The sequence below is a fragment of the Bufo bufo genome, chromosome 11 (genome assembly GCF_905171765.1).
Source record: "Bufo bufo chromosome 11, aBufBuf1.1, whole genome shotgun sequence".
Classification (NCBI taxonomy): domain Eukaryota; kingdom Metazoa; phylum Chordata; class Amphibia; order Anura; family Bufonidae; genus Bufo; species Bufo bufo.
The window spans coordinates 95,743,465-95,762,647 of NC_053399.1; the positions used below are offsets into that span (position 1 = coordinate 95,743,465).

The window sequence follows — 19,183 nt, forward strand, 5'->3', positions numbered from 1 at the left end:
GCTGACGTCATAAGAAGGTACATCTCACAAGACTTCTCACAGGGATTCAGCAGTGCTTCAGACTACTTATGTCCTAGCTAAAGGTATCAGTCTAGGTCCGCTCACACGGACAAGGATAAGGTGAACAGTTTCACTTACCCATTCTTGTCCATAACTGTCTTCTACGGCGTTATTTGACCGATCGTCCCAGTCCAAACGTATGCCCAGCAACTGACAGGGCAAGAAACCATTCTCCGCCAGGATTACAAAGTAGGTGAAGAACCCACCAAGGGCCTGGATCATACCTGGAGAGACAATATGTCCAGACGTTTACACAGTCTGAAGGCTGGAGCAGAAGCTATTTCCAGTTCTTTCATTTCATTGAAAAATTCATTCAATAGATACAAAAGGTATCATTCCCCATTAAGAAGTGGTTTCCATCCTGATTTTCTGGACCTCAGGTCGTCAACGGCAGATTCTGTTTCTTCTCTTGTACCTCAGTTTATAATCATGAGAAGGAGTTGTCCCGAGAAAACAACCCTTTAAAGTGTATAGATATATAGAGTTTAATCCATAGAGCTATGGTGGATCTTAGGGGTTTTCCTGGCACATGAGGCATACGACCACCATGAATCTTGGTAGCATCTGTACAGAAGTATTAGTTAGACATTATATAGGTTTTATGTGGCGCTGTACGATGTACTATCTTTGTAGAGCATTGTACAGCATTGTTATCTATTCCTCTGTACAGAAGTGTTGCTGGTCCAGTGTATAGCACCGTTATTTGGGCACCATGCCATACTGCAGCATTTCCCAACCAGTGTTCTGGACACTGTCTGTGGTTCTGGACTGGTTAGCAGCCTATCATCAGGACATCAAACTGGCTTTAGGAACTGTGAGTCGGCCAGAGACCTGAAGACAGGAGAAGTTGAGGAGAACAAGGAGGGGTAAGCAAATGCCTGCTTTTAGCTTTTTAGGGGTCATATTAATTCAGGGGTCTCAATTAAGGTATATGATCTGAGATTTCAAGTCATTAAGGGGTTAGTCTGACTGCTGGGATCTGATCAGGGGCTTATACAGATCTCACAGGGCCCCATACCAAAACTTACATTTTTTCCTTTAAGCAGAAGAAAATTTTGTTAAAAAAAAAAACCTTGTAATAAAAACATTGCCCTCCACCTCACCATTTAATCAAACTTCAAATGCTTCAAAACGGTGGCGCTCATTCTAAACACCATATTTCTCAATATATTTACACCAGACAAGTGGTATAAATACACTGATGAATATGCTTCTCCTCTATTAAAAAGCTGTTTGTCTACAGCCACCACTAGGGGGAGCTCACTGCATAGGAATTTTGTACTTCCCATTGATCTCTTTGCACTGAGCTCTACCTTGTGGGCACTACATGAAAAAACATTGTTTTATTGCTTGGCAAAGAAGTTGTTCAGCATTGGGCCCCATAAAAGTTGTGTGGTCTGCCATCTGATGTGAGTTCTGATCTGGGGTATGTATTAGTTTAGGGGGTCTGGACTGGGGTCTGATGAACTAAGGGCCTGGTCTATTCTCTGAATAAATTTACAGGTGTCATCAGAGGTCTAGTCTGGGGTGTGAAATATTTAGAGGTCTGATCTGGGGTCTGAATTAATGCAGGGGTGTAGTCTGGGGCCTGAATCATATAGAGGTCTAGTCTGGGGTCTGAATTCATTTATAGGTCTGTTGTAGCAATTGAATAGAGTTAGGGGTCTGAATTAGTTTTGGGGTCTGACATCTGAATTAATTGTCGGGTTTGATGTTTAGGTCTGAATTGGTTTTGGGGTTTGGAGTCTAAAGTGATTGAGGGGTCTGGTCTGTGGTCTGAATTCATTTATGGGTCTGTTCTAGTGTCTGAATAAATTTATAGGTCTGGGGTTAAAATTAGTTTTGCAGTATGACATCAGAATTGGTTTGGGGGTTTGGTGTCTAAAGTAATTGAGGGGTCTGGTCTGGGGTCTGGATTAATAGAGGGGTCTGGTCTCAGGTCTGAATTCATTTATGGGTCTATTCTAGTGTCTGAATAAATTTAGAGGTCTGGGGTTGGAATTTGTTTTGCAGTATGGCGTCAGAATTGGTTTGGGAGTTTGGTGTTTAAAGTAATTGAGGGGTCTGGTCTGGGGTCTGAATTAATTTAGGGGTCTGGTCTGAGGTCTGAATTAATTTATGGGTCTGTTCTAGTGTCTGAATAAATTTAGAGGTCTGGGGTTGGAATTTGTTTTGCAGTATGACGTCAGAATTGGTTTGGGGGTTTGGAGTCTAAAGTCATTGAGGGGTCTGGTCTGGGGTCTGAATTAATTTAGGGGTCTGGTCTGAGGTCTGAATTAATTTATGGGTCTGTTCTAGTGTCTGAATAAATTTAGAGGTCTGGGGTCGGAATTAGTTTTGCAGTATGACGTCAGAATTGGTTTGGAGTCTAAAGTAATTGAGGGGTCTGGTCTGGGGTCTGGATTAATTTAGGGGTCTGGTCTGAGGTCTGAATTCATTTATGGGTCTGTTCTAGTGTCTGAATAAATGTATAGGTCTGGGGTTAAAATTAGTTTTGCAGTATGACGTCAGAATTGGTTTGGGGGTTTGGTGTTTAAAGTAATTAAGGGGTCTGATCTGGGGTCTGGTCTGAGGTCTGAATTCATTTATGGGTCTGTTCTAGTGTCTGAATAAATTTAGAGGTCTGGGGTCGGAATTAGTTTTGCAGTATGACGTCAGAATTGGTTTGGGGTTTGGAGTCTAAAGTCATTGAAGGGTCTGGTCTGGGGTCTGAATTAATTTAGGGGTCTGGTCTGAGGTCTGAATTCATTTATGGGTCTGTTCTAGTGTCTGAATAAATTTAGAGGTCTGGGGTCGGAATTAGTTTTGCAGTATGGCATCAGAATAGGTTTGGGGGTTTGGCGTCTAAAGTAATTGAGGGGTCTGGTCTGGGGTCTGGATTAATTTAGGGGTCTGGTCTGGGGTCTGAATTTATTTACAGGTCTAGTCTTGAGTCTTAATATATTTAAAGGTCTGGGGTCTGAATTTGTTTTGTTGTGGTCTCCTGAGGTAAGAATTTCCTGGGGTTCCCGAACACTACCTGCCTTTCTGTATGGTGCTTATAATTAGATACTGTATGGCCTGGTCATCTGAACACTGTATGACGTGGTGTAGCATTGGAACATCAGACATAAGGCCTGCCGTGCCCATGACCCTGCCATTTTGTAAATACTCATGGATGTCCTCTAGTGTTGTGTCTGGCCATCAGTCAGGTTCTAGGTTGGAAGCTCCTCTGTCCCAGCAGGCAAGGTCTAACCTAGTTTTCTGCATTGTCTGTGGACTCTGGTGTAATTAACTGCTGGATCTACATTCATCTTGAGGAGATACAAAGAAAGCCTTGTCAATTACCTGTCCCGTGCATTACACGCAGACAGACTGATCTTTTTATTCCTGGCGCTCCACAGAACAGCGTAGCTCGGCGCATAACTGCACCGCCGTAATCTGTCATTTCACTTTCCAAACAGAGCAATTAATCTCTGCAGCTCAGACCTGGAAACAAATTGCCCTATTTTATTTTCTTCCAATTCAGAGGCAGGCTAATTAAATAATGAAAGTCAGTTCAGCAGTAATGAATAAATAACAGAGCGGTGTGCACTGTGCAGAGTCATTGATGCGGGAGAAGAACAAGCAGAATCCAAGACCTGGAGACCAGAAGCCTTCACATGTCACAGACTTGGAAGCGCTACTTAAAGGGAAATCACGCCTGAAACAATATTAGAAGTGATTTAAAGGGAAGCTATCAATCGGCCAGCTTTTTCACTGATAACGTTCAGCTAGAATGGCTCGTGAAGGCTGCACCTTCTGAATGGCCTCGTGAAATCGAGGAACTGAAATACAGCTCGATTATTCCCTCTCTGAGACCTCTGTGGTATTCAGCAGAGACAACAAGGGACATTTTAGCATATCAAAAGGTTCTTCATCTCCACCCACTGGTCATAAATGGTACTGCATTCTGCATTTTAAAATGTAAGACCTGGACCCACCAATCTGCCCGTATGCCATGCTGATAAGACGCTCGTTCACCAGTTTATCCGTCCGTGGGTTCCTGGGTTGTCTCTTCATTATGTCACTCTCTGCAGCTTCATAGGCCAGTGAGATGGCAGGTACCTGAATCAGGGAGAATACACATTTTAAAAAAATTGTCTGTCTGTAGGATGATATCCACTATGGGACGGAAGCCATCTTAAAGGTGGAGATTATACTTGGTAGAGCACAGCCTATAAATGATTTTGATGAGGCACCATCCTCACTGAACCTCATGCCGCAATAAGTCAATGGAGTCCACAAACTGCAAATAATATGTCAAATTATATCATAAGATAGGAAATAAAGTCTCACATTACACAATACAGCTGGAGCAGGGGTCAGCAACCTCCTTCACTCCCAGCATGCTCCATTAATGCTATGGGAGTTGCAAGAACAGCCAAACAAGTGTGCACGTTGGGAGTCGTAGTTTGACAACAGCTGGCCCACCACAGGTTACTGACCCCTTGGCTAGACAGTAGATGTACGCACCATGTCTGTGCCCAGATCAATACACAAAATGGTGACTGTGCCCAAAGGAAGAGGGATATTAGCGATGATGAAGAATAAAAATGGCGTGATCTCCGGGATGTTACTGGTCAGAGTGTAAGCAATGGATTTTTTCAAGTTGTCAAAAATCAGGCGGCCTAAAAAGGAAAAAAAAAATTTCAATAAGTAAATATTATATAAATGCATCACAAAAAGTCATTATTTTTGGCGTGAAATTATTTAAAGGGACACTAATGTGACCTCACAGTTTGATTTTCTGAGGGTGACTACATTAAACCTATCATATCCTTTACATTTGAGCAGTTTCAATGAACTAAAAAGTGCAAATTTTGCCCTAAATTTATTTTAGCGTAAACCTATGTCACCATCTTGTGAAATATGTCCCTCTCCTCCGTGTGTTCTCTCAGCAGAGAGGTCACATGGCACAAAGTAGGTCACATGATGCAGAGAGGAGGTCACATGACAGGGAGGAGGTCACATGACAGAGGAAGTCACATGACAAACGTCTTTGTAGCCCTGTCTCTTTAGAAACAAGAGAAGTCATGTTTATAGGGTGTGAATGTAGTCTGCTGATACCTGTTACCAGCATTTTCGAGCTGGGGAAAGGTCTTGGATGGGATGACTGTCTGCTACCGTCAACCCTATGTCGCATGTCTTCAGCTGTAAGAATGTCCATGGCCATTGACATACGTTTGCGTGACTGATATCTTCCTTCACATTTGGCTTGGCTTTAGTAGCTTACAGCAGAAACCTTCAAGGCTGCCCCCTACTGGGGACCATATTGTTTGAAAGCAAGTCTAATGGAGTCCTTTGACGAGAAGCATTTCCTATATTTGTGGTCCACTTAGTTATAGGTTATATTATATTCAATCTGTCATGTATAATAATAAGCTGGGAGGACGCTTGGCTCTTACAAACCTTCCTCCACTCCAGTCACAATGGAAGCAAAGTTATCATCCAGGAGGATCATGTCTGCCGCTTGCTTGGAGACATCAGACCCTGCTATGCCCATGGCCACCCCGATATCTGCCTTCTTCAGAGCTGGAGAATCATTGACACCATCACCTGTCACAGCAACTATAGCGCCCTGTGAGAGAGATTACACTGAGTTATGGTGCTAGTGTCATCGTAAGTGGGGTCAATAAGGTGGTACCATAAGAAATGAAGCTTTATGAGGCAGTCTGTGAGGCACCACTGATGTTGGGAAATGATATCTACTGACACAAATGTCTGACCCTCATCATTGTGAAGGCCAGTTCCCCAAAAAAGTAACTCTAATCAAGATTCCCCTACTTCAGCACTGCCATAAACTGTACCTGTCTCTGACAACCCTCCACGATGATGAGCTTCTGTTGTGGTGATGTCCGGGCAAACACGATCTCTGTATGGTTCTTCAGTATGTCGTCCAACTGTTCTGAGGTCATGTCCTTCAGGTCAGAGCCATGGATGACACATGCTTTGGCTTCCCTGGCAAGATGGAGGAAGTTGGTTATTGAGCAGATATCGTCTAAATATCGTCCTTGGTATGATTACACATAAGCCACTTGATATGACTCTTGTGGCTTACAGGTGTGGCTGATAGCACATAACAATACCTTACACCCAGTACATTTAATCAAAATATGTGAGCATTGTCTGCCAATCCTTTGAAGAAACTGGCATCAATGGGGCATTTCTAGTAAGAAGTACAGATTTCCTAGGATAGATGCATTATCGACTCTTTACCGGAAAAGGGGGCAGAAAACACTGTGACTTTATATAATGTAACCCTAAACAGACTCTTCAGTGTCATCTGTGACTAATTCATGTAAAACTAAGACTCACCTGGGATTGACGTGGCTCACTGGGATGTTAAGCCGAGCCGCAATGTCCTCCACAGTCTCATTCCCCTCGGAGATAATACCTACACCTTTGGAGATTGCTTTGGCAGTAATGGGATGGTCTCCGGTTACCATGATGACCTGAAAGATATGACCATGAACACATATTTGAGATATTGCTTCTAAAGTGAACTCATTCAGTTAAGGTCACCTAAGTTCAACCTCAAAAGACCATAGAACAGGACACAAGGTCTTCACTTCATCATGGTTGCGTCTCTTTTCAAGGAGATTGCCTAGTCCGAAAAGAAGGTTGTTTCGACTCCAAAACACTTCCCAATTGTCATCATACAATCATGATTACATAAAAACTTTGACTAAAGTCCAGTTTTGATGCATTTCAGAGTTCTTATTGATCCCTTCCTCAGAGCAGTCATTCCGAAAGTCTATTTTCCTTGATTGAATGAAGACTTTTTCGTCAATCTGAGAGAAATACAATATCTGACTCATTTTGCCTGTGTTTTAAGCCAAAAGGTGAGTTCTCCTCTGCCTTCACATACTTCTACTCTATAGGTTGGCCTATCCTACACTGCCAATGAGTATGCTACCAGCTGTACCGCTGGTCCCCTCAACTGAGCCCTATATTTTATATACTTTTTCTTTTCACTACTGGCGCTCTCCAACATGGAAATTTACCTTGATGCCAGCACTGCGACACTTGCCAACAGCATCAGGAACAGCAGCCCTGGGTGGATCTATCATAGAAATGAGTCCTACGAAGCACAGGTTGGTGATTGGGAAGTTAATTTCATCAGTGTCAAACTTGAATCCACGCGGGAACGTCTCAGCGGGCAGATGGGAATGGCAGAAACCTGGAAGAAATAAGTCATACAATGGCCAATTTCCTAACCTCACCCTGGTAAAGACTGTATTGACCAGTGGCAGAAAGGCAACACTTTTTATTGTAATGTGGTGGTGGAGCTGATGGGGCAAATCACTGGAATGACCTTGCCCCATCTGGAATATATTAAAATCAAAGATGTCTACCCAAGACCCTTTCGCCCAGTCCTCCCAGTTCAAAGTATGCATTTTGGAAGGCTTCTTTCATCTCTTCATCCAGAGGTTGTTCCTGACCATGCATCATAATAGAAGAGCAGCGATCAAGAATTCTTTCTGGTGCTCCCTTCATGACCATCATATAACTATCAGGACTGTCTTCACATTCATGAAAAGATAACTGAGGAAGGAAGAAAGTATAATAAATTGTTTTCGAACATCATAATTCTTCAAGGAGAAAAGTTGATGAGTACAGTTTTCACTCTATGAGGACTTTTGCCTTCCTTGGAGGTTTGGCCTATAGAGTCCTCAACATGTTACCACATCTTAGATCTATCTTTGATGTAGATGATGTCTAGCCTTCTAATATCTGGTTGTGTCATTTACTCACCTGATATTTATTTGTCGAATTAAATGGGATCTCAGCCACTTTAGGGTTCTTGTCCCTCATCGTTCTTACTGAGCCACAGGAAAGCTCGATGCACTTCAGAAGAGCTGATTCTGAGGCGTCTCCTGCTGTTTCCCTCTAAATATAGATAATATGAAAAGGTTCATTCTGAGCATGTCCTTTTAAGAATCTATCTATCTATCTATCTATCTCATATCTATCTATCATCTATCTTGTATCTATATCATATCTGTCTTATTATATATATAGTAACAACATGCCACTAGTTAGTAGATTAGCAATCCATCTAAGTGAGCAGGGTTCCTTCTCTTAATTACTCACCTTGGAGATAGGAATATTTTCCTGGCCCACTTTAAAGACGGCGCGGTTACAGAGTCCAGCAATCCGAGACAGTGCAGTCCAAGTGAGAGATCGTTTATCAAATGTTGTCCCTAAAATATGAGACAAGCATTAATTAGATCACGTATACTGGGACCATACAGTCTATTTGTGGCACATTTCCTACGTTGTAAATGACCCTGGTGGTGCCCATGTGCTATGTGATCTACTGGTCAAACACTCATCAGCCATGTATCATGTCAAACCTGACTGGTCCTCGGTGGTGTCCGCCTCGTGAATTTGGTTGTCAAACCACATATGAGCAACAGTCATTCGGTTCTGTGTCAATGTTCCCGTCTTATCAGAGCAGATGGTTGATGTGGACCCCAGAGTTTCTACAGCTTCAAGGTTCTTTACAAGACAATTCTTACGAGCCATTCTCTTCGCTGTCAAGGTTAAGCACACCTATGGGGAAGCCATAGAAGATACCGAAAATTCATTTTTGATTATTATTTCTTATACATGTTAACTAATAGAGGTTAAACATGCCTACACCCCACCGTGACTGTGGCCAGAAGACCCTCAGGCACGTTGGCTACTATGATACCAATGAGAAATATCACGGCTTCCAGCCAAGAGTATCCAAGGATGAGGGAAAGGACGAAAAACGAGATACCGAGGAAGACGGCCACTCCCGTGATTATATGAATGAAGTGCTCTATCTCCATGGCAATAGGTGTGCGGCCTACTTCCAGGCCTGAAGCCAGGGTGGCAATACGGCCCATCACGGTGCGGTCTCCTGTAGAAATGACAATACCACGAGCTGTCCCTACAAACAACGAGGGAGATATAAGGTTTTAGCCACATATGGTCCTCCCCTCTGTGAGTAAAAGGAGTCACATGACACTTTAGCATGACGCCTAACAAGCAGGAAGTGTCCTGTTCTTAAAATGGTTGTCCACTTTAGAAAACTAATTTTTATGAACCCTACTATTGATTTTATAGAGAAATGGGTCCTGTCTTCAGGATCCTCATCTTTTGGACAAAGTGGAGAGTGCTTAAGGACCTGTTTTGTCATGCAATGGGTATTGTGTGATGCTTAATTTCCTCTGTGGAGGCACTGCAGGAAAACTGACCACTTTTTTGGCAGGTTTAGCCACAGGTTATAGCTGATGGCTGGGGGTTTCTCTCATCAGGGGGATGCTATGTATTCAGGTTATCGTCTATGGACCTTTCTAACAAAGTGGAGACCTCTTTAAGGCATCATTGGATGCATATTTTGCTATCTTTGGTGGGGAGGAAACAATATAAAAAATACTCAAATTTTAGAATAATAGGTGTCCTACTCTGATGACAGTCTGTTCCCACACTTCTATAATTAAGAAGGAACAAGATGGCTGTCTCTCCATGGTGCTGGTGTGAAGTATCTTGCTTATTTGGCTTTTCCCATAACTCATATAGAAGTTAACAGAGAGACTCCTGCACATGTGTAGTCACCTCTCCAATCACTTGGCAGCTGGAAGCTGCCTCACAGGCCAGGTACCAGAGGAGGAACCCACATTTATAAGACATTTATGGAACTCTTGTGGGTATGCCATAAGTATTTGAGTTGAGAATTCCCCTTTATGGAATAATATTGTGCATGCCACCTGTACCATATTTCTGGACACCAATTTCCTGTCTACTCTTCCGACCTTCTGAAGTTTGTCTCTAAAAACTGTGATTAACCCTTCAGATGAGACATAGTATAGTATCTGACTTTCTTATTGCTTTCTCAAGTCCACTGCATCTTCCTTCTTACCTTCCACACAGTTAGTTGAGAAGAAGGAGATATTTCTGGTCTCCAGAGGGTTTTCATGGGTGAATTCTGGGGAGCGAGTCTGTGGCTCTGATTCTCCAGTCAGTGAGGAGTTGTCCACCTGATGGGAGATCAAAATATCAGAATATTTTTGCGATAAGGGGCATAGACCAAAAAAGAAGAGGCCAGGCTCCTTCTGAGATTACAGAAACTTTCTGTGAACTAGAGTATCTAATACGAAGTGCTATATCTGTAACTAGTAATGAATATGGTGTTTGTGGAGGTACCTTGCACCCTTGGGATGAGATGATCCTGATGTCTGCAGGAATTCGGTCTCCTCCTTTGATCTCCACTAGGTCCCCAACTACAACAGCCTCTGCATTAATCTGCAGCTTCTCCCCTTCACGAATTACAAGAGCTTGCTGGAGAAACACAAGGTACACAGCAAATTATGAGACATTTTTTCCTGAAAAATAATGGTCTGTAATGTCCATTCTGCTCTCATGGCCTAGATGCTGTACATCCAAATCACAGGTCAGTAACTCCGTATGTGAGAGCACTAAGACTGTGTTGAGAGTCTTATGAGCACTAGAGCTAGGGCTTGGTGACCCAACCAAAATATCTTTATGTGTTGGAGATATCCAACCTCCATGTTATGTGTGTGAGTAGGTTAAGTCATACAAAACTAGCCAGACTAAAAATGTGCTTAGAATGGTTGTCACTCCTCAGGCTGCTGTAAGGAAGGGATTATTTTATGCCATGACCCCATCGAGGCCATTCATTGGGCCAGCTATATCACCCAGCTCCCAAATACACTTGCTCATTCAGTTCGGCCAAGGAGAGGGGAGTAAACCATTGCCAGACACTTCTAATGGCAGCTTATCTTCCGAGAACTAATGCACCAGGCATATTGAAATCCAACACCTGAATCCCTTGCTTCCCCAACATCTGTTGAGTGAAGACAAGTTAATTAGAAGGTCAGCCGTTCGTGCAAAAATTCGAGTTTTTGGCCAATATACATCTAAAGTGTATGGCTAGCTTAACTCCATGGCGCTGTCAGAGCTGTGGTTGGTTCAGCTACTCAAGTCCTGAGTAGATTGTGACCTGACTTAAATATTGAAATGGAGTCCTTCCACAGTTCCTGTTAGGAAGAAGGTGCCCTAATAAAGAATACCACTTCAAAATCTGCCCTGGGGGCAGAGTTATAGTTATCTGGGCCCTGGTTTCTGAGGAGGTCTAAAAGTTCCTCTGTCTAATAAGAGAACACCATATTATAAATGGCATACGGTAGGTTGGGGCACTGGCCTAGATTGTGCATTGGGAAGTTCAAGTAAATCTACCACCACAAGACCCACCAATCCTTCAAAAGATGCATTTGAAACAGAAGACCCCAAGGGTGGATATTAGGCTTCTGCCATCTTCCCACTAGACAGTCCATTACCTGGGGCACCATGTTTTTGAAGGAATCCATGATCTTAGAACTTTTTGCCTCTTGGTAATAAGAAAAGCATCCGGTGACAATGACGACAACAGCTAAGACCACCCCCAAATAGAGCTGAGGAGAGGCAGAATAGATATGGGTCAAGGAAAGGGTCACAGAAAGTCCAGAAGTTTTTCAGATAACATTGCGGATACTGACATTGTCATTGGTGGGGTCATCCTCAATGGCGACTGTAATTCCATAGGCCAGGAAGCAAAGAACTGCTCCGATCCACAGCAAGATGGAGAATCCACCAAACAACTGACGGCAAAACTTTACCCACTCTGGGGTAGTGGGAGGAGGTGTGAGGGCATTGGGGCCATCTGATGCCAGAATTTCAGCAGCACGTGTGTTTGTGAGACCCTGGGAGTAGATGAAGAATGACAGCAGCAGTGGTGAGCAGGAAACAAAAAATTACTGTACTCTGAGAAATGTATAAATACAGAATGAGACAAAAGTCTGGACGCCCCTTTTTAACCAGTGTAATTTGTAGAAAATAGTTTTTCAATGTGTGAAAGTATTAGTTCGGAGGGAGGCTGCATTATTTGGTGGTGAAAACGTTTTCAGCCGCCATATTGAACTCAGCTCAGGTTTTTCCAATGGGAAGGGGGTCATATGATATATCAGTTTTGGCTAGAATTTACCAGAAACACAATGGAAGTGTCCGTTTTGACCTATATTTATCTGTTTAGGAGTTAAAGGAGGTCAAAGTTTCCTAAAGAGCTTTACATGACGTGTAAGATGTGTCCACCATTCTGCTGGATGCACATGGTTAATCCAGGCTTCATGAACACGCTGAAGAACCACAGGAGGTCATTCTTCACAGCACTGTAGGATTAAAAAATACAGCTTAAGGCCTCATGCACACGACCGTTGTGTGCATCTGTGGCCGTTGTTCCATTTTCCGTGATTTTCTGCGGACCCATTGACTTTCAATGGGTCCGTTGAAAACTCAGAAAATGCACCGTTGTTCATCCGCGGCCGTGATCCGTGTTTCCTGTCCGTCATAAAAATAGGACCTGTCCTATTTTTTTGACGGACAACGGTTCACGGACCCATTCAAGTCAATGGGTCCGTGAAAAAACACGGATGCACACAAGATTGGCATCCGCGTCCGTGATCCGTGGCCGTAGGCTACTTTCACACAGACGGATTGCAGAGCTGAGTTTTCACTCCGACAGTATATTCTAACACAGAGGCATTCCCATAGTGATGGGGACGCTTCAAGTTAGAATATACTACGAACTGTGTACATGACTGCCCCCTGCTGCCTGGCAGCACCCGATCTCTTACAGGGGGCTGTGATCCGCACAATTCCTGAGGGGTTAATTGTGCATATCATAGCCCCCTATAAGAGATCAGGGGCTGCCAGGCAGGAGGGGGCAGACCCCCTCTCCCTCCCCAGTTTTAAATTCATTGGTGGCCAGTGTGCCCCCCCTCCCTCCCTCCCCTGTATTACATTCATTGTTGGCCAGTGCGGCCCCCCCTCCCTCCCCTGTATTACTGTACATTCAGTGGTGGCCAGTGGGCCCCCCCTCCCTCCCCTGTATTACTGTACATTCATTGGTGGCCAGTGCGGCCCCCCTCCCTCCCCCTCCTTATTAAAATCCCCCCCCTATAATTGGTGGCAGCGGAGAGTTCTGACGTCCTGGTTGCCATGGTTACTTAGCAATTTTTAGAAGCATTATACTTACCTGCGCTGTCTGTGACCGGCCGGGCGCTCCTCCTACTGGTAAGTGACAGGTTTGTGCTATAAGCAATGCGCCGCACAGACCTTTCACTTACCAGTAGGAGGAGCGCCCGGCCGGTCACAGACAGCGAAGGTAAGTATAATGCTTCTAAAAATTGCTAAGTAACCATGGCAAACAGGACTGCAGTAGCGTCCTGGTTGCCATGGTTACCGATCGGAGCCCCAGTGATTAAACTGGGACTCCGATTGGAACTCTCCGCTGCCACCAATGATGGGGGGGGAGAGGGGAGGCCGCACTGGCCACCAATTAATTTAATACAGGGGAGGGAGGGGGGGCCGCACTGGCCACCAATGAATTTAATACAGGGGAAGGAGGGGGGCCACACTGGCCACCAATGAATTTAATACAGGGGAGGGAGGGACCCCATAGTGATGGGGACGCTTCAAGTTAGAATATACTACGAACTGTGTACATGACTGCCCCCTGCTGCCTGGCAGCACCTGATCAGGGGGCTATGATACGCACAATTATCCCCTCAGGTGCGGCACCTGAGGGGTTAATTGTGCGGCTCACAGCCCCCTGTAAGAGATTGGGTGCTGCCAGGCAGCAGGGGGCAGTCATGTACACAGTTCATGGTATATTCTAACTTGAAGCGTCCCCATCACTATGGGAACGCCTCTGTGTTAGAATATACTGTCGGATATTCTGTTTTCACGATCTAACTCAAATCCGATGGTGTATTCTAACATAGAGGCGTTCCCATGGTGATGGGGACGCTTCAAGTTAAAATATACCATCGGATTGGAGAAAACTCCTATCCGATGGTATAATAGGGACTCCGGACTTTACCTTGAAAGTCAATGGGGGACGGACCCGTTTGCAATTGCACCATATTGTGTCAGCATCAAACGGATCCGTCCCCATTGACTTGCATTGTAAATCAGGACAGATCCGTTTGGCTCCGCACGGCCAGGCGGACACCAAAACGACTTTTTCCTTCATGTCCGTGGATCCTCCAAAAATCAAGGAAGACCCACAGAAGAAAAAACGGACACGGATCACGGACCTACGGACCCCGTTTTTGCGGACCGCAAAAAAAACCGGTCGTGTGCATGAGGCCTAACCTGAAATGGCAGATCCTACAGTACTGTGCAGAAGCTTCACCTGCGGTTCTTTAAAGTATCCACGAAGACTGGAATAAACCTTTAACCATGAGGATCCGGAAGAATGGTGGACACCTAAAACACGTCATGTAAAGCTCTTTAGGAAACTTTGACCTTGCTTAACTCCTCTACAGGTAACGATAGGTGAAAACTGACACTGACATTGTTCTTCGGAGTAAATTCTAGCCAAGGCTGATATATCACATGAAAAACAGAAGAACTAAACAATTATAGAACATTCCTTCAATCTGGCAATGATGACAGGTGCATATCTTTAAATATTCTGGAATAATGGAGTATGTTCCCTCCTTTCCATCAGATAGATAGATAGATAGATAGATAGATAGATAGATAGATAGATATTAGATAGATAATAGATAGATATGAGATAGATAGATAGATAGATAGATAGATAATAGAAATAGATAGATATTAGATATATTTTAATGTATCCGTACGGTGGGCCCCCAAAATAAATTTTACTGGTGGGCCCTAGGTACCCCATTCCGACACTGTACCCTCGTATCCAGTTATTAGCCGTGGCACATGTACTGCTGCCCCCGGTGCTGTCTCCTGTGTGGCGGTGACACGGTGTCTGTACATCTCGTCGCACCATGTGAGATAACTGGGGCATGTGATCGGCTGACACAGGCTGTGACTGAGCGGCAGGCTGCGTGCTGTTCATTATCATGGATGGAGTCAGGTCCTCAGGGGTTTTATTGTGTGTAAATTATATTAAATCTGTTGCCAAGTTAAAGGGGTCCAGCACGGAGACACGGCGGCGTATATAATGTATACATACAGAGACAGTTTCCTTTTAGTGACTGTGGACCCCCAATAGTAACATAAAGAGGCTCCTCCTCATAATAAAGAAGCATCATGTGACTCAGAGGGGCGGGGCATACATGACGATTCCACACCCCCAAGGAGCGCTTTTGGGGTGAGTTTAATATTGGTTGGCCATCTGTAAGATCTGCTATCCCAGTTAGTGGTTCCCTTTGGATATTAGAGGACACAATTGTCTCGTTTGCCCCCAGCCCGGCCGCCATATTCCAGACACGTACACTTGGATTACATTTCACCCTTAATAGGTGTTTTCTGCTCACACATGTCGGCTCTTACCTTGGCCAGGTCAGTGCCATATTTTTGCGACACTTCTTCAAGAGAAAGTTTATGATCATCCTGCCGAAAATGTATGAATTATTTATATTGTTCAGAGAAGGGCAAATTACAGGACATACCACATGGAGGAGGAGTACATGTATCACATGGAGGTGGAGAACACATATCACATGGAGGTGGACAAAACGTATCACATGGAGTAGGAGCACACGTATCACATGGAGGAGGAGTACATGTATCACATGGAAGAGGAGTACACGTATCACATGGAGGTGGAGTACACATATCATATGGAGGTGGAGCACACGCATCACATGGAGGAGGAGCACACGCATCACAAGGAGGTGGAGCACGCGTATCACATGGAGGTGGAGCACATGTATCACATGGAGGTGGGTCACACATATCACATGGAGGAGGAGCACATATATCACATGGAGCTGGAGTACACATATCACATGGAGGAGGAGTGCACATATCACATTGAGGAGGAGTACACATATCACATGGAGGAGGAGTGCACATATCACATGGAGGAGGAGTACACATATCACATGGAGGAGGAGTGCACATATCACATGGAGGAGGAGTACACATAACTAGCATGACACCCATGCTGTTCATGCAAATAACCAGCAGTTGGACAACACTCATCTACATATCATAGGTCTAATGTAAAGTGAATGTCCAGTCTGGAGCTCAGTGATCACCTATAAGTCAGTACCTATAAAGGACACTTACCTGTTCTTTACTTTCCACAGATTTAACAACTTGGCCACTTTTTTAGCTCATCTTCATTACTGCAGAGTTGTGATCAGTGACTAAAGTTTAGCTACAGTGTCTACAGGAGTGTGAGGTAGTCTGAGACACACCCCCTAACTCATTATTGGTTCAGGCAGCTGTACTCTCCCTCCCCCTGCAGGTAGTGGTCAGGTACGGCTGCCCAAATACTGAGGGAACCTGCCTTACTACAGGGGGCCTGCGGGGGGCATTAAGTCTTTCTCACCATAGTGACTTCCTTCTTGAGCTCATCCATTTCCTTCTCCTTCTGTTTCTTCTTGCCCCCTCCATTGTCCGCATTTGTCGCAGCTGGCGAGTACTCCCGACCCTCCTACAAGTGAGAAGATGGCTAACATTATTACTGTGAGGACCACAAACCATACAGCTGTACATATATAATTATATACAGGAGATACCCAGGTCATACCAGTATTCTATGTATTACTATATACAGGAAGATGTATAACTTACACCAGCTGTACATATATAATTATATACAGGAGATGCCCAGGTTATACCAGCGTGGTCCATATCACTATATACAAGAAGATGTATAACTTATACCAGCTGTACATATATAATTATATACAGGAGATACCCAGGTTATACCAGCTGTACATATATAATTATATACAGGAGATACCCAGATTATACCAGCATGCTCCATATCACTATATACAAGAAGATGTATAACTTATACCAGCTGTACATATATAATTATATACAGGAGATGCCCAGGTTATACCAGATGTACATTTATAATTATATACAGGAGATACCCAGGTTATACCAGCATGCTCCATATCACTATATACAAGAAGATATATAACTTATACCAGCTGTACATATATAATTATATACAGGAGATACCCAGGTTATACCAGCATGCTCCATATCACTATATACAAGAAGATATATAACTTATACCAGCTGTACATATATAATTATATACAGGAGATACCCAGGTTATACCAGCATGCTCCATATCACTATATACAAGAAGATATATAACTTATACCAGCTGTACATATATAATTATATACAGGAGATGCCCAGGTTATACCAGCATGCTCCATATCACTATATACAAGAAGATGTATAACTTATACCAGCTGTACATATATAATTATATACAGGAGATACCCAGGTTATACCAGCATGCTCCATATCACTATATACAAGAAGATGTATAACTTATACCAGCTGTACATATATAATTATATACAGGAGATACCCAGGTTATACCAGCGTGGTCCATATCACTATATACAAGAAGATGTATAACTTATACCAGCTGTACATATATACTTATATACAGGAGATACCCAGGTTATACCAGCATGCTCCATATCACTGTATACAAGAAGATGTATAACTTATACCAGCTGTACATATATAATTATATACAGGAGATACCCAGGTTATACCGGCATGGTCCATATCACTATATACAAGAAGATGTATAACTTATACCAGCTGTACATATATAATTATATACAGGAGATGCCCAGGTTATACCAGCTGTACATATATAATTATATACAGGAGATACCCAGGTTATACCAGCATGCTCCATATCACTATATACAAGAAGATGTATAACTTATACCAGCTGTACATATATAATTATATACAGGAAATACCCAGGTTATACCAGCATGGTCCATATCACTATATACAAGAAGATGTATAACTTATACCAGCTGTACATATATAATTATATACAGGTGATGCCCAGGTTATACCAGCATGCTCCATATCACTATATACAAGATGTATAACTTATACCAGCTGTACATATATAATTATATACAGGAGATACCCAGGTTATACCAGCATGCTCCATATCACTGTATACAAGAAGATGTATAACTTATACCAGCTGTACATATATAATTATATACAGGAGATACCCAGGTTATACCAGCATGCTCCATATCACTATATACAAGATGATGTATAACTTGTACCAGCTGTACATATATAATTATATACAGGAGATACCCAGGTTATACCAGCATGCTCCATATCACTATATACAAGAAGATGTATAACTTAGACCAGCTGTACATATATAATTATATACAGGAGATACCCAGGTTATACCAGCATGCTCCATATCACTATATACAAGAATATGTATAACTTATACCAGCTGTACATATATAATTATATACAGGAGATGCCCAGGTTATACCAGCATGGTCCATATCACTATATACAAGAAGATGTATAACTTATACCAGCTGTACATATATCATTATATACAGGGGATGCCCAGGTTATACCAGCATGGTCCATATCACTGTATACAAGAAGATGTATAACTTATACCAGCTGTACATATATAATTATATACAGGAGATACCCAGGTTATACCAGCATGCTCCATATCACTATATACAAGAAGATGTATAACTTATACCAGCTGTACATATATAATTATATACAGGAGATACCCAGGTTATACCAGCATGCTCCATATCACTATATACAGGAAGATGTATAACTTATACCAGCTGTACATATATAATTATATACAGGAGATACCCAGGTTATACCAGCTGTACATATATAATTATATACAGGAGATACCCAGGTTATACCAGCATGCTCCATATCACTATATACAAGAAGATGTATAACTTATACCAGCTGTACATATATAATTATATACAGAAGATGCCCAGGTTATACCAGCATGGTCCATATCACTGTATACAAGAAGATGTATAACTTATACCAGCTGTACATATATAATTATATACAGGAGATGCCTAGGTTATACCAGCATGCTCCATATCACTATATACAAGAAGATGTATAACTTATACCAGCTGTACATATATAATTATATACAGAAGATGCCCAGGTTATACCAGCATGGTCCATATCACTGTATACAAGAAGATGTATACCTTATACCAGCTGTACATATATAATTATATACAGGAGATACCCAGGTTATACCAGCATG

At 42.9% G+C, this 19,183-nt stretch overlaps 1 protein-coding gene and 1 long non-coding RNA gene across 3 annotated transcripts in view; one reads left to right on the forward strand and one right to left on the reverse strand.

Annotated features, from left to right (window-relative positions):
* LOC120981771 overlaps positions 1-19,183 on the forward strand; it is a 67,804-nt gene that overhangs the window by 40,926 nt on the left and 7,695 nt on the right. The window lies entirely within an intron of this gene.
* Positions 1-19,183, reverse strand: part of LOC120981733 (sodium/potassium-transporting ATPase subunit alpha-2) — a 31,445-nt gene that overhangs the window by 3,657 nt on the left and 8,605 nt on the right. Inside the window, exons 2-19 of the mRNA XM_040411420.1 lie at positions 16,433-16,537; positions 15,427-15,486; positions 11,610-11,813; positions 11,412-11,525; positions 10,258-10,392; positions 9,974-10,091; positions 8,733-9,001; positions 8,439-8,637; positions 8,176-8,285; positions 7,837-7,971; positions 7,437-7,626; positions 7,086-7,261; positions 6,397-6,533; positions 5,889-6,039; positions 5,491-5,659; positions 4,555-4,709; positions 4,023-4,146; positions 139-284 (exon numbers count right to left, since the gene is read on the reverse strand). Coding sequence (XP_040267354.1) covers positions 139-284; positions 4,023-4,146; positions 4,555-4,709; positions 5,491-5,659; positions 5,889-6,039; positions 6,397-6,533; positions 7,086-7,261; positions 7,437-7,626; positions 7,837-7,971; positions 8,176-8,285; positions 8,439-8,637; positions 8,733-9,001; positions 9,974-10,091; positions 10,258-10,392; positions 11,412-11,525; positions 11,610-11,813; positions 15,427-15,486; positions 16,433-16,537 — 2,697 coding nt within the window. The remainder of the gene's footprint in view (positions 1-138; positions 285-4,022; positions 4,147-4,554; positions 4,710-5,490; positions 5,660-5,888; positions 6,040-6,396; positions 6,534-7,085; positions 7,262-7,436; positions 7,627-7,836; positions 7,972-8,175; positions 8,286-8,438; positions 8,638-8,732; positions 9,002-9,973; positions 10,092-10,257; positions 10,393-11,411; positions 11,526-11,609; positions 11,814-15,426; positions 15,487-16,432; positions 16,538-19,183) is intronic.